The sequence below is a fragment of the Euprymna scolopes genome, chromosome 29, assembly GCF_053919585.1.
Source record: "Euprymna scolopes isolate OS-2025 chromosome 29, ASM5391958v1, whole genome shotgun sequence".
NCBI lineage: Eukaryota > Metazoa > Mollusca > Cephalopoda > Sepiida > Sepiolidae > Euprymna > Euprymna scolopes.
In genome coordinates this window covers 49,217,673-49,233,491 of record NC_136510.1, presented here as the reverse complement: position 1 = coordinate 49,233,491, position 15,819 = coordinate 49,217,673, and the positions used below count along the sequence as shown (strand labels likewise).

General features: G+C 31.3%; 1 protein-coding gene across 5 annotated transcripts in view; it reads right to left on the bottom strand.

The window, feature by feature from the left end:
• LOC145252644 (oxysterol-binding protein-related protein 8-like) overlaps positions 1-15,819 on the bottom strand; it is a 232,894-nt gene that overhangs the window by 34,010 nt on the left and 183,065 nt on the right. For all 5 annotated transcript variants that reach the window (XM_080112382.1, XM_080112384.1, XM_080112381.1 and 2 more), the window contains 5 exons: positions 8,752-8,874; positions 6,324-6,408; positions 5,529-5,726; positions 4,114-4,271; positions 3,731-3,802 (listed from right to left, as the gene is read on the bottom strand). In XM_080112382.1, coding sequence (XP_079968508.1) covers positions 3,731-3,802; positions 4,114-4,271; positions 5,529-5,726; positions 6,324-6,408; positions 8,752-8,874 — 636 coding nt within the window. The remainder of the gene's footprint in view (positions 1-3,730; positions 3,803-4,113; positions 4,272-5,528; positions 5,727-6,323; positions 6,409-8,751; positions 8,875-15,819) is intronic.

Genomic DNA, 15,819 nt, shown 5'->3' with positions numbered 1-15,819 from the left:
AAGTTGCAGTTTATTTTTTTCCTATTTTTTCTTTATTATTAATCGTTTTTTTACAATCTCTGAATTTGGAAAAGTCATTATTGATAATATGGGAATAGTATTAACATGAAACATTGAGTTGGTAGTTAAGTTTCTACAGTTTCTTAGTAAAAATAAAAAAGCAAAGAATAAATTAAATTGAAGTAAAAACGTATAAAAAATGTTAATTTTTCTGAAGTTGACATTCTATTTTAATGATTCGAAAATAAACAAAAATTTGAATTTGGAAAAAAAAAAATTTTTTTTTAATTCTAAAATGATTCCAAAATATAATCTTGAGAAAATTATTTTCCAAAATTTAAAAACACAATAGATTCCAAAATTGAAAAACAACAAAAAAACAAAAAAAAACAAAAAACAAATAAAATCATAATCAGGGTAGTGTTTTCCATGTCTGAAGCGTTGATTGAATTTGAATATTAAATTGAAATATGTTTGAAAGCCGAATTCAATGCAATATTATGAAAAAAAAATTATTTACTTGTTTAAATTTAATATATTTCGGAGTTATACTCCGTCAAAATTTTATATTTTTTTCTCCTCGCCAGGATATTAACTTGAAGAAAAAAAGTTAATGAATGGTCTACGTGCAATTATCTGTGGTGCGTTTGATAATGCGATTTGAAAATCAGGGTAGTGTTTTCTGTGTTAGAAGCGTCAATTGAATTTAAATACATTTAAAAATTCACCCACAGATAACAGCACTCAGACCATTTATGAACATTTTTCTTCAACTCATCATAGCGAGGAAAAAAAGAAAAAATATAAAATTCTGACAAAGGAGTATAATGCTGAAACATATTGATTTTAAACAAGTAAATACTTCTTTTTTTTTTCATAATATTGCGTTTAATTTGGCTTTTAAAGATATTTCAATTTAATATTGAAATTCAATCAACGCTTCTAACATGGAAAACACTACCCTAATTTTCAAATCGTGTTGCCAAAAGCATTCTACTGGCATTTCAAAATCAACCTGCAGATAACAGCATGTAGATCTTTATAAACCTTTTTCTTCAAGTTAATATCATGGTGACGAAAAAAAAAATATATAAAACTCTGACAAAGGAGTATAACACCAAAATATATTGATTATGAACAAATACTTTTTATTTTTCATAATACTGTGTTGAATTTGGCTTTCAAACATTTCATATGTATTTCAACTTAATAAATAAAATCATGTTTAGTTTAATAGTATTCTAAAACTAAACGATGTTCCCAAAATGCTTAAAGAAAACAAACTGAATGAAATATCAAACATTTTTTTTAATTAAATGCTTTGAATAAGCATTAATTTTGACAGACATTTTCTGAATTTTTGTTCCCTCATTTACATACTTATTATTCTTTCATAAAGAGTTGCCTCGCTAGAAGCTGCTAGAAGCAGCTTATCCTGCCTTGACAGAGTTCAAAATAGACTTCGTAGCCTAGAGGGGGTGGGGGGATGCCCTTTTCTCTTTCCTGGAACCTCTTTTCCACAAAAGAGAGGTCACGAGCCTGTCTCTGCTTTATTGTTATTTTCATGCCAAGTGCACATCTGAGCTCCAATCTATGGTTCCCCCCTCACCTGACTTTCACGAAAAACACTTGTCTATCTGAAACCACTATCAATAATTTCCCCCACTCTTTATCTGTGCCTAACCCTAAACATAGATTCCATGAACAAAGCTTCTTTCTTAGAACTGCACACCTGTGGAACTCTGTTCCATTTTCCTGCTTTCCAACTGACTACAATATGGTTGTCGTGAAGTCCAACGTGAACAAATTCTTGATGAGCTATCCTCTTGAGTAATTCAATTTATCAAATTTCCACTACTATTCAATGACTGACATGTTCCTCTTGACTACTGTGCACTCATTAACCCTTATCCTCCAGTGGCCCTCGGGCCTTGATAACTGGCAACTTCTTTGTAAAAAAAAATCTTTGACTCCACATTAATTACATCACAGGCTGTAAACTTTTTAGAGAGCTAAGAATAACAGATGAAGTGTAGAATCAAAACAGATACTACATTATAGTCACTTAATACTAGTTCATTCTCACAATGACAATGTAAGAACTTATTTTTTTATTGTCTCTTTCTATTTGGCTGTGATTGTTTTTTCTGTTAGCAACAACAATTCTGCCCTCATGGGGAGGAAAATAAACAGGAACAACATTCTTAGGCTGCTTTCAGCTACTTGTTTATCTTGTCTAATAAAACAGCTCCTAATCAAGGTTATTAACATCAGTCACAATATACATCTTATTTCTCATGCAGTATGAGCTTAATAAGATGTCTTGACATTTAGAAGATGAACTCTTTAGTGTCTTTCTACAATAATTTATTTAGTGGAGTTCTTAATATGTGTACAATTTGCAAGTTTGAAATAGTTTGCAATTTTGACCCCCCCCCCCATATATATATATATATATATATATATATATATATATATATATATAGCTGTAGATCTGGTTTTCAACCTTTCATCAATATTCCAAGTATGTAATTGTTAAAAACAATTTGCATCAACTAATGCTTAGCTTAAAGCTGTATTATTTAATTTTTTGGTACTATTTTTACATGTTCTCATTTTATGCTTTTATCAAAATATCACCAAGATATACTACTGCAAAATCCAGATCATTCAACATGGCATCCATGATTTGCTGAAGTATTTCCGGCACAATCTTTATACCAATGGCAGTCTATTGAATTTGTACAATCAACTGATTGTGTAAAGAGGTGTATAATCATGGTCACCAAATTAACTTTGACTGACTAGATTGGTTATATTTTATTTATTTTTGCATCTATGTGTAGTTTGGAAATTCAATGATTTGAAAAAGTGTTAAAAAAATTAAATATATAACAAATAAATGTTACCAAAGCCAATAGGAGTTGCTTTGTAACTTACTTGCATTAATTTTTGGTGGTTTTAAGTAGCTTTAAATGCTTTTTATTTCCTCTCAAATATTAACACTTTACAACTTTTAATTTTCGACCAAGATGGCTGCTGTCTTGTCCAATTTAATTTTTTTTTTTTTTTTTGCTTGGCCAGCCTAATTTTAAATTATCACTGCCATTGGAGAGTCCCATCCATGCAAGGAAAATATTTTTTAGAGGAGGAGAATATTTTATTTATGGCAGTCGCTACTACTACTTGCTTCTTTTGCCTCCCCCCCTTGATTAAATTATAAATGAGAAAGAACAAAAATAGATGGAGATTTTAATCTTTATCATGAAACTACCAGAGTAGTTTGGTGATAAAGGGACGTAACTATTGTACTATTTTATTTCAGAACAATGCATTTCGATTTTATTTTCAATATTTAAAAAAAAATTGAATGATACTTTTATTAATACTTAAAAAAAATTATTTAATAGCATTTATTTTGATTTTATTTTTAATATTTTCACACAAATTTTTAGGGGACACAAAGGTTACAATTTTCAAGATATTTTTCATATTTCCAAGGATTTTTTCAATAATAAAAATAAGTCCTTTTCAAGGCAAAAGTAAAAATCCAAAAATTTTTCAAATCTGTACGAACCCTGTTATTGTGAATGGTGCTATGCTGCCATGAGTTTTGTGATATGAAGTTCAAATGAAGATGTAACGGCTTACTTATGGAATGAAGTATATTGAGGATAACATTCTCTTGGTGTAATTCAGTGATAAAATGCATGGAAATATGAAAACTTACCTGTTTCAGCAGGGCCCAAATAAGGCTTTTATCTTCATCGTTTACCTCCTCGGTTTGAGATTCATCACCTTGCTAAAAACAAAAAAAAATAAAAATGAGGCAAACAAATTTTATCATCAACTTAAAAATTATTTAACACACCTTGTTATAAGAGGATTGAGAAAGGATATGAAAGAGAGTACGCTTGAGAGAATTGAAAATTGAAAACTTGTCTAGTGTTTTACATAAAAAAACTTGGATCTTTTTTTTTTTGACTAGCCAATAGGACAAAATATTTTGTCAGATGTCTTTTTTGGCTCATCTTGGGCAGTTTCTTGAAGAAATTAAGGTTTTGTCGCTTTAGCAAAGACAATATTTGCACAATATAAAGTCATTTGACTTACTACACCAAGTTCTTCATGTTCATTTTCGACATATGGTGTCTCAACAGGTTCAGAATCTTCATTGAACTGTCTGTATTCATCTTCGTCTGATTGACTAAATTCACTCTCTATTTCACTCTTCGCTTCATCACGATCCGTTTTGTAATCTTCTTCAAGACCTTCAAATATATAAAAATAAAACATGAAAATAGATGAATCCAACATTTCAACATTATTCAGTTTTCTGCTCATCAATTACCACAAGTGAAAAAATGAATTATCAAAAAAGAATCAACACTTGATACAGATCAATAGTGCACCAAACAGACAGAAGTTACATCAGCCAAAACATTGAGAGAATAACATTGAAGATTAGAACTAGTTCAAATAATACAGAGTAACTTGCTCGTCTTAAAGTGGATGCATGGCGACAAGCAAGCCCCACAGAGTTATATAGATTATATCCTATATTTTACCATAAGCATTTGTTTATCAAAATAAACTTTCTTAGTTTTGGAAAATGCTAAAAAAACATTTCTTCAGCTCTTCCTTCAAAACATGAGCCCAGTCTGATAACATTAAAATAAAAGTTACACTGCATATTTTCTCTCAAATTTCTACCATACTCTTCATCACTTTGGTACCATCGTGAATAGTAGTATTGCTGTGTAACATATCTACTTGACACATGGACTGCTCAAGCACTATAACTGTCCTCAGTTATTACTAGGCATTGTTCACAGTAACAGGTGGCCTATTTTTTTTTGGGAGGGGGGGCTCCTTTGTATGAAGATGAAATCGAAATTACAAATGACAGAACAGGATCAATTCTCCACCAAATAATTGCTGATACAAAAGAATATAGGAAGTGATTGAAAAAAAAAAAATTTTGTGTGTGGTGTGTGTGTAAACCCGCTCTGTTGAATATCTAATCTAGGATACTATACATAACATTCGGCTGGAAAAAATAAAACCTGGACACAGACATCTATCCATCCAGATTTGATGTATAAATACCTGCAAAGGTCATCTGTATTTCTAATCATCAGCAAACATACTAAAATTATGAACAATAAAATAGATAAAAGTCACATTCCATATGGGCTGTGGCTACACTGACAGCATAGACTAAATCCTGGAATGAGCATTAAGAGTTGTGGATTTGTTAGTATCCAAAAATGTCATTAAATGGCTCAAATCGAAATCAGACAGGCTGCTGAAGAGCAAATCAAAAAGTTCATCTTCCATCAATTCCTGTGCATGCTCACATTCATTCACTACAAAAGTACAAAAAAATATACAATTATATATATATATATGTTTTTTTTTTTTTTATTTTACACGCAAGTGTTTGTTCTTTTTTTTTAAATGCTTAATACTTGCATTTTTAATGTAAATTAGAAAAATAAGCAAGAAGTAATTTTTTTTTTACTTACCTTGATTGGCAAAATGCTTTTCACAGTCACTATCATCCAATTGGTCATTATTTTCTGTTTGAAAAGATGAATCGAGATACGATTCCGAACATTCTGTGTTAACAACAGATGTACTCACATCTGGATCCTTAACCATCGATTTCATTAAGAGGCTCGTGCAACGTAACGCCAGCTCTAAACCATCCATCCAACATTTACCTACAAATTTTATAAAAAAAAATTAATGAAAAAATTTGAAAATAAATATTAAATGAAATTATTAGAAAAAGTATTGTTATAATAAAGTGCTCAGTATTTAAAAAAAGTGCTAAGCATTTAGAATAGGTATATTAGAATATAGTTTTGAAATAAAAGCCATACATTTTGAGACTTTAATTTGAATTATTTAATCAAATTATTCTTTCTTCAACTAGGGTCAGACGTTTTCTTATATTAAGCAAACTAACTCTCCAGTTTGCATGGTTCAGCACTCTCCAATCATGGATGACAAAATGAGAACATGCTTAAGGGTTTCGTTTGAAATACTGTGCATATTTCAGAGTTCAACAAAAAGATTTCCACGTTCGACAAAATACACCTAAAGAAGGTCCGAGGTTACATCCACTGAAACATGAAAATGACACTTGAGATGAGAACAGTAGTTCAAAAAATCCAAATACGAATAACCAATTCTCATCTCAAAATTTCAGAAACGCAGTACATGTATTTATAAAAAACATTTAATCTTGGATATTATTTAGTATAATTAAATAGTAAGTATTTGTGTAAAAATAAATTAGAAAAGATGGACATTACCTGCTGACTCTGATGGAGCACGAAATATCAAATGAGAATATGGCAGTGGTTGAACCAAAGCCCCAATGGTTTCACCTTTTGGTCCCTAAAAAGAAAGAGAAATTACTAGAAATCAATTAATACAAAATATATTTTTCAAATTTGGCTAGAAGCAAAGTTTAATATGTGTTCTGATACATCTCATCTTTAGTTCTCAGTCAGTGAAAGGAATCCTTCTAGACCAAAGCAATTTAAATTTTGTCTCAATTCAGAGTTCCTCTTTTTAGGAACTGGATTTTCCCACATCAAAAACCAATTTTGTGTCTAAGTAGTCTACTCTCATGGAGAGGCAAATAGATAAGGATGGTTCTAATTTCAATTTTATAAGCAAAACAATAATTTGTTGATACATAAATACAAAGAATGTCACAGAATTTATTTAATTCTAAATAAAACTCTTATTTGCTGAATTTAATTTTTATTTAATGTTTACTAGTGGTGTTCACATGATATTGCCTGGGTGGAGATATATTGCTGCTCAGAAATAATTAAAAAAAATAGTTATGTTCACAATTTTTGCCTTGTAAAAAGTAAAAATAACACTTTCAAGAATTAGGTCAAACAACAAAAAACATTTATTAGCATAGCTGTATTTTCTTACAAACAAAAGAAAAACTTGTTGACGTTACATTTCTACAAAATGGCAAATGGCTTTAATGAATATTGAATATTTTGTTTTTTTATTAATTATTTTAAATCTTAAAAATACCAATAAAAATAATTTAAATGCCTAAAGTTTTTATAAATATACACTCTTCAATAAGATGTTCTTTGTTTAATTTCAGTTTTATTCTATGAAAGAAATTTTATTAAAAAAATACATTCAATAATTTTAGACCTAATCAATAATAGATGAATTTGAAAGAAAATTTCAAGTGTGTCTAGATTTTTTTTTGAAAAATTGAACACTTACTGGAACTTATTTGGATGTTCTGTTAATACTGATTTCTATAATATGGATATTTTAACATGTGTGCGTATGTGTTTGTTGAATATGGATCAGCTTTTTTCTTACTGATGTTCCAACCGATATTTGAGTAAGTTGAGCTATAGAAAAACATTAAAACATAAGAGTCAAACATGGTGTAGAGTTTATCTCTTCTCCCGAAGGTTATACACAATGTCAAGCAAAGTTATGAAGCACGCTAGAAGAAGTGCATCCTTACCTGAAAAGAAATACAAAATAATTTCATGGCAAGTGCTCATCTATGCCCCTCCCCTTGCTAAACTTTCACAAAAACACTTGTCTAGCTACAACAACCATCAACAGTTTCTCCCCACTCTCTATGCTTAAATCTAAATGCTAATTCCATGAACAAAGCTCCTTTCCTGGAACTGTTCCACTGGCCTGCTTTCCAGCTGATTACAGTATGGTTGTCTTTCAATCTTATGCAAATAAGTTCTTTTTGACCCCCCCCCCCACACACACACACCAATAATCTATTTCTACTCCATTTCCAACACTAACTATTAATATGCTGTGACCACTGTACACTCATTAACCCTTATCCTTGAGTGGTCTTCAGGCCTTGGTACTTGGTGATTCCCATGTTAAAAAAAGCATATGTCAAACATATTAGTTATCCTGGATTTAGTCATATTTCACACTACAGATCCAGCTAATCATGGATTTGTCATTACACTGCAGTCTGGCAAAAAACAATAATAGGTTGAGGGTTTTGCATCCACTGCCACATAACAGGATATTCCTGACACAACTGCTATACAACTTATCCAGGATAATACATTATGAAATTTCACCTATGCTACTTCATCCTTCTCGTTGTATTGAGTTTACATCATCATTTGCACTGATTATTTCTTCTAGGTAGCTGTTGTCATCTAATACCATCTCTTTGTCAGAATGACTTAATAGGGTATGCTTGTCCAAGATATCTGCTATACTTGAAGTTGGAATTTGGGTTTAACTTACTGATTGTTGCAATATTTTTGATTCATAATGGGGTATAATCCCACACAGTCCTGTAAAAGGGATATATTTGTTTGAAGTAACTGAGTAGTCCTAGCTACATTTCAAGTAATCTAGTAAATCGCCTTTATTGAACGAGTGTTTGTGGTCGGAGCTGGTATATCGTTAAGAGTCTTGCATCATACTTTTTAATATCTTTTCAAGCTGATCTACTGGTTGGTATTTATGTCATAACCATCCAATCTTATTTAGTATGAGGAAGAACCCGGATGTACTCATGTTCATTACACCACTTACCCTTCAGATCACTATACTTTTTGTGGATTGACTTAAGCTTAATGTGATTTAATTCATTTTAAATCTATATGAATAAAAATAAAAAATATGCTTATACAGTGGATCTATTTGCAAGATTTTACACTATTTTAAGGAGGTAGGCTGTTATAAATATGCGGTTACCTTTGTGGCCCATATTGACTGATCCAAAGGGTGGAAAAGCTTGAAACAGAAGCCATCTTTTTTGGAAGGTCTTTCAATTAGGCGACATGTGTTCAGTAAAATCGTTCCGATCCAATGGCCACTCTGTAACAAAAAAAAAAAAAAAAAAAAATTTTTTTTTAATTAAAAAGGTACTAATATGAATCACGTAGAAAAATAAGACAAAATATTTTAAAATATTCATCATCTTTGGTTTAACGTCAATTTTACATGCTGGCATATGTTGGATGCTTTTTAAAAACCGACTTCCAAACTAACATATCTCTGACCAGGTCTTCATTTATCCCTCTTTCAAGTCCATCCTTAATATATCCATGTTTTCCTTGGCCTTCCTCGGTCAATTAACTATAATATCCCAAGTGTTCTACAAACCCAAGATCTCTCATCCATTCTTTCAACACTGTCAAAGATTTCCTATTTTACACATCTCCATATTCAACTTAATCTTTCTCGGAGGTCATCAGATTTAAGCTGATCTCATTCTCATTTCTTTCCATATAATGCAGCCCTCACTAACCAGGTTTCACTTCCATACATCACAATACATACACATATCAATGCATGCATGTAGACATGTGTGAATGTGTTACATTAACTCCATGAGTGTGCAGTGGTAGCCATGTTGGATTCTTCGGTATTGTCAATGCTAGAACCCATTAGCTCAATGGAAAGGTTGTAGATCAAAAGTGAAGTTTTATGGTCGATCTGAGCAATGTGAAGGAGTTGTCAGCTCCTCTTGTGGGTAAGGAAGAAAAAGAAAATCAGCACAAAGCTTAGAAATTAAACAGATTCAAAATTGTTATTGTGGCTCATTGTAGTTGTAGCTGCCATTGTTGTTGAGCAGCAAGACAGGTTGGAATTGGCTTTTATAGTTGGTTTGGATACATCAGGAAGATTTGACGTAGAGGTCCACTTCTGTCAGATAGCCAAAGGGAGGATGCAGTCTAAAGGACTGGAGGTGGTGGTTCAGCTGGAGGGTAGTGGATGTGTGGACAATCGTAGATGACATGCACTGCGATCTCCTCCCCAACACCACACTTCCTAGAGATGGTGTTGATCACCCTGTCAATTTTGGCGAGCCAATACTTCAATTCCAGGTGGTAAGCACTTTGCAGACAACTCGGTGTCACCTACTACTTTCTGCTTAGCTTTGTCCTGGCCAGATAGTTAAGCTTGTCTCTTTGGTCATCATAAATGTGTTTGATTCTATCGTGAGACACCAGATCACCTCTAGTCACTCGTCCTGTGGCCAACTCATAATGGTAAACAATCTCAGCCTGGTCTTAAACCACCATTGTGCTGTGCATTCAGTAGTGGGCCAAACTTTGTTGATATCGCAAGCTGTTTCAGCAGCTTTTTGGCCTAGCTTGAATTGAAATAGGAAAATTGTGCGAATTTGCTTTTTTTTCCATCTTGTATTCAACGTTCTGAAAAAACAATTGTTTTAAAACGATTGTAATTTAAACGATTGGATAGAGCAAAAACACTCTTTCAAATGATATATAAAGTAGAGATATTATAACAAAAAACTTATTTGAAAATACATCATTTGAAATCAAAATTAAAAATTCCACAAGAACTTTCTTCTCAACCTAATAAGACGCTGGTCTCAGGACTGCATGATTGTAAACCATCACTATTCTTAATTTGTCGATTATCTTTTCTTTCTTATGTGCATACTCCAGAGAGCTTTGCCACATACTTGAGAACAAAATTGTTAGGAGTAGGATGCCAGTCTAAACCTTTATCTGGTTAGCCCATGTCTCTGGTGGTTGCCCTTTTGATTTTTCTCGAATCAAATTTTCTTTATATAATAATCACAATTCTGACAAATCACAATTCTGACGCAAAGAAGGTAAGTTTACTTTATCGGGCCAGGAAACTTCTCACACCTAGCAACATTATATAAGGCCATGTATGGAGTATTGTTGCCACATCTAGGTTAGTTAACCAACCACTCGTTTCTCCCGATTATACAGTACACAAAAACAGAATTTCTAACCTGATAGATTATCTGCACTGTCTGCCAAGTTACAGCCCATGTGGCAGAGTTGCATTTCCATGCCTGTTTTACAAGTACTTCCACCTCTTGATTAGACAGGTCCATAGACGCCAGAAGATTTTCTACTTTAATAGCTTCTTTCCTTGAACCACTTGACTTCAGAATTCCTTCCCTACACACCTGACTGTACCAACATGCAGAAATTTAAATGTAATGTGAACAAACATCTTGCTGCACAACACCCCACCCAGGTTGTCCCCTATAAAATATGTGAAAAAGCTGAAGAGATGTATGACAGATGTTTAGACACATGTAATGTTCAGCTTTAAAAAAAAAAAAAGTTGTGGATGATAATCATTCTAGTGACAACAATGACCTCATTTAATTGCTGTCAAAAACCAACTCAACTTGATACAACAATTCTTAATAAAAATAATATTTGCTGAGTATAATATTTATTCCTATGCAACTATGACCTCATTTAACTGCTGTCCATATATAAAAGGGGTTCTTTTTTAGAATTCAACTTCATTAAAAATATGTTAAATACAGACAAATCTTTATGATGTGTGTACCCGTCACAGAACAAAGATGTCAGATGATTCCAAAAATCAAAAAACAAAAAAAAAAAAAAACTGCCTGATCAATTTAAGAAAAATTAAATTTTATTACAAAGCGTGATGCTATTCTTTGATCCGCTATGTTGTATAAATAAAGTCAATTTGAACTATCAACATAAAAATCAGATACAATTTACTATATAAAAAAAATTGCTAAAAATCATAAATTTTGATTTTCTTAGTTTAAAAAAAAAAAAAAAAAAAACCCTACTAGATCAATTTACATGATTTTTGGAATATGATATCTTTATTCCGTGACGAGTATGTACACCATAAAGATTTTTCAGTATTTTTTCTTTTTTTTTTTTATTCAATTTCTAAATAAGCAAAAGAAAATTATTTTAAAACTACTTGACATTGATAAAAAAAAAATTAAAGAAAATCTAGCGATAAATACATCCGACAAAAGTCTCTAGTCGCTTTTTTAATAGAACAAAGGAAGATAGACAAGACATGGTCAGAGGAGGGGAGTGTATTTATCTAACAAGCAGATGTTTCGCCTTTATACCTTGACTATAATATTGATATTCATATAAGAAATGATCATTAACTCAAGATGGCCACTGTTCAAAGGATCAGGATCGAAGTTGGGAGTTGGCAATCCCATTTATGAAACATGTTACCTGTGGACTTTTTCCCAACAGATTATGACACAACTGCATTCAAGTTCAATGTCAACAAATATCGATTAAACTGTTCTCTAAATAATAAAAAATACAGAAACAAAATAAAATGTATTTTGCTAAAAACAGAAGTTAAAAAAAAAAAAGAAAAAAAAAGCTAGTCCAAATATCAATATGTCAGATGGATTGCTAATTAGGCCTAACTAAATATTTGGCATGTCACTGCAAATTGATTTTTATGTACGACAATGCGCCATACCACTCACCCAAGGCTACGACATCCTACCTTAAGTCATTAGAGGAGAAAATTTTATGACATAACCACCTTGTTCTCCAGATATAAACCCAATTGAGCAGCTCTGGTCAATAATAAAGATGAAAGTTTATGAAGGAGGTGTTCAATTTTCGTCGAAGGATGAAATTTGGAAGATTTTGGAAGTTTCCTATAGCATCACATCTCAAATCTGCCGATTGAAATCATCAGTTAACAAGAGGCTATTCAATGTGATTTTGAAGCATGGAAGTTATGTTGATAAATAAATATTTCTTTATACAAAATAATGTGAAAGTTTTTGGTTAATATTGTTACCAGATATGCTCTTTATTTCATATAAATAGAAATATGAAATTAGAATAATTTTATTACTGAAAATATACATTTTTAGACACTTGCAATAAAGTGATACACACTTAAAATTACCAGAAAATAGAAAAATGAGCATAATTTTCAAAATATTTGTTCAAATTCCACAAAACACAGGGAAATAAGGCAATTTTTATGCTCTTTTCTGAGTTTCATAGTAATTTCAAAATTAAAAAACTATTGACCTGCAATAAAGCGATACACAGGGGTTATTATGAAACTTATGACAGTAAGTAGCGATTAAGTTAGTGTAAATTTTGACATGGGTCACCTTTAGTGGCTGCCAGTATAATCTAGGTATAAACAGAATTTTATCCAGAGAGGGGGTGACGTGAGTTGAAACAGGAAGTAACAGGTTAAATGAACACAACTCCTGTTTCAGAATGTTGGTTTTGAAAATAACTCACTTTCAGAATGTTCAGTTCTCTCTCCTGGATAGAAAAGAACAGTTCCTTACTGCAGTTACCAAAAAAGGGCTTATTTCTCTCTCATTTGAAATGTGGTTGTCACAACAACTGTGTTATAAGAAGCTTGGATTTAAATCATTCATGGTTGAGTCATTTGAATCTATATATAGTTACATCATTGATAACTGTTGATGAAAATGAAATATGTTTATGGATATTAAAAATATTAGAGAAGGAGAGAGTTCAGTAGGTACTTCCAATGAGCACCACAGTTTACCCCCCACCCCATATGTAACTGTAATTTAATATTAACATCCTAACTTTTTTACCTTTTAAAAGAAGAAACTTCAAATAAATTGCTAATATTCAAAAAAACTTTTTACAGCATACAAAAATAATGAAAATATGAGACAAAAATCATGTTTACATTATTGACGCTTTAAAACAACATTCTACGTAGTGACGTTTTTGAAGCCATAAACATACCCATGTTTTAAAAGTCTAGCAAAAATCAAATGATAGTCATATCTTCCTGGAATTTATGATATTTATTCAATATTAAATAAAATTACATTAAGCAGGCTTCATTAAATATATTAGAGGAAATTTTTTCTACCTCCCCTATATTTCATATTAAAAAAAACTTAAAAAAAACAACAAATGTAGGTCCATAAAAATTTCAACATTTTTTCAAGCTGAAAATATTAAATAATTAAAAAATAGTTATATATATATATATATATATATATATATATATAATCCTGTTATTTCTTTCATTTACCTTAAAGTTGTAAATAAAATTGGACAAAAAAAAAAAAAAAAAAAAAAAAAAAAAAACTTTCGATAATTTTTTTTCCCCTCAGTAATATAATTATTTGAATTACAACAAAAAATAGAATTCTAAAAAATAATTATTTTTAAAAAGCTTTAAATGATATTAAATTCAAATATTATGCGATATAAAGTTTAAACAGATTTTTTGATAAGTTTCCAACAATAAAAAAATATATTCATATAAAAGAATATAAGACTATTGAGAGAATAAAAATTGCAAATCTAAAAATCGGCCTAAAAAATTTGTTTTAATTTTATTATTTGAATTGATAGAGGGTGATCCTTATGTTTTGCGCCTTTCTTCAAAAAAGTATGGAGGCCTGTAAGCAACATTATCTTTAGATACATAAGTGTCAACAGAAGACGTTAAAATTAATTTTATTTTATAAACTCTCGTCTGTGTAGTTCGTTAATAAAAATCTATTTTACAAAAGGTAAGTCTTATATTGTTTTTATCCATAGCAAAAAAAAAAAAAAAAAAAAAAAAAAAAAAGAAGTTACTTCCATTAACCATTATAACGCAAATGCCCATCCATAGAAACTGACACAAACACACAAAATGACATTGCTGTTAATGTGCACGATGCCAACGTTTTACACACCGCCATGGAGATACCTAGAGTTCAGTCTTCCCGTTGGAAGCAATACAAAAGCTATGCACTAATAATGTAGAAATAATCGAAGCTGAATGTTATCAATGTCTACGTATCAATCATTTTGTTAAATAGAAAAGTTTAACAAGTAAAGCATTAGTCTCTCCTTCCCAAGTCAATTCTCTCTAATAAAACCTTCAAAAACTCAATGAATGCTTTCCTTGTCTCTCATGTACGAGAAGTTTTATGCATCTTCATTTAACAGACAAGAAGATCGACAACTACTAGACCCGACGGGCATTCATGAAACGGCACAATGAAAATAAACAACGATGCAAAGAATAAAAAACATACAAACACTCTACGCACGCATGTATAAAAAGACTTCAGTTGGTTGATTGCTCATGCATGAAAACAAAAGGATATGAAAATAGCAAATTAAGCGTGATACTTAATATTTATCTCCATTGAGAAAATATTAATTTCATTCATCTACTATATAATAAAAATGATTACAGAAATTGCCCTCTGAACCAAAGTAGTGTAGGTTTTCAACAACACATGCCACATACAAATTCAATACATCTACCCTGATAGCCACTATCTTATATGGCTTACGACCACCATTTCTGCCACATTCACTCATGCTAATAAAACGTTACATTATATCCTATGAGAAACACCATCACAATCGTTACATCTACAGAGGAACGAATTCCTATTTTTCTCTCATTATTTAGTGCTCTCACCACTACCAGTTGACAGCGGGGCAAGTTCTACATTTTCTTACGCTACTGTGTTTGGACCGCCATTAATTGGTTATTACTAGGGCTATGATAACAGCATATTCTTTTCATTGTTTTGACTCTTGAGTATATATCTGACAGTTAATCAACCGAGAACCACATCACTCTGTATAAAAGCATATAAGATATCAATGGATACATACTCGATTGTCAAAACAATGAAAAGAATATGCTATTGTCATAGACATAGTTATTACATACATATACAAAACATAATCTTTCCGTTTTACACTACCTAATTAATGAATTCTCTCCAGCATAATTCTGATTACTTCGATTCGCTGAGCTCTGACTATGCCCATATTCTGGAATAACAAACGAACATTTAAGTATAGCATCACTTACAAATATATTCTGTGGCCCTTCAGGATGTCCTTTACAGACAACACAACTTCTGCTTTTAGTGAAATTGTCCAACACATTACAGTAGCCTGTGACTTTTTTGGGTTGGTTGTCTTACATAAGGTAACTTTACTTACACCTATGTACATTACTATGACT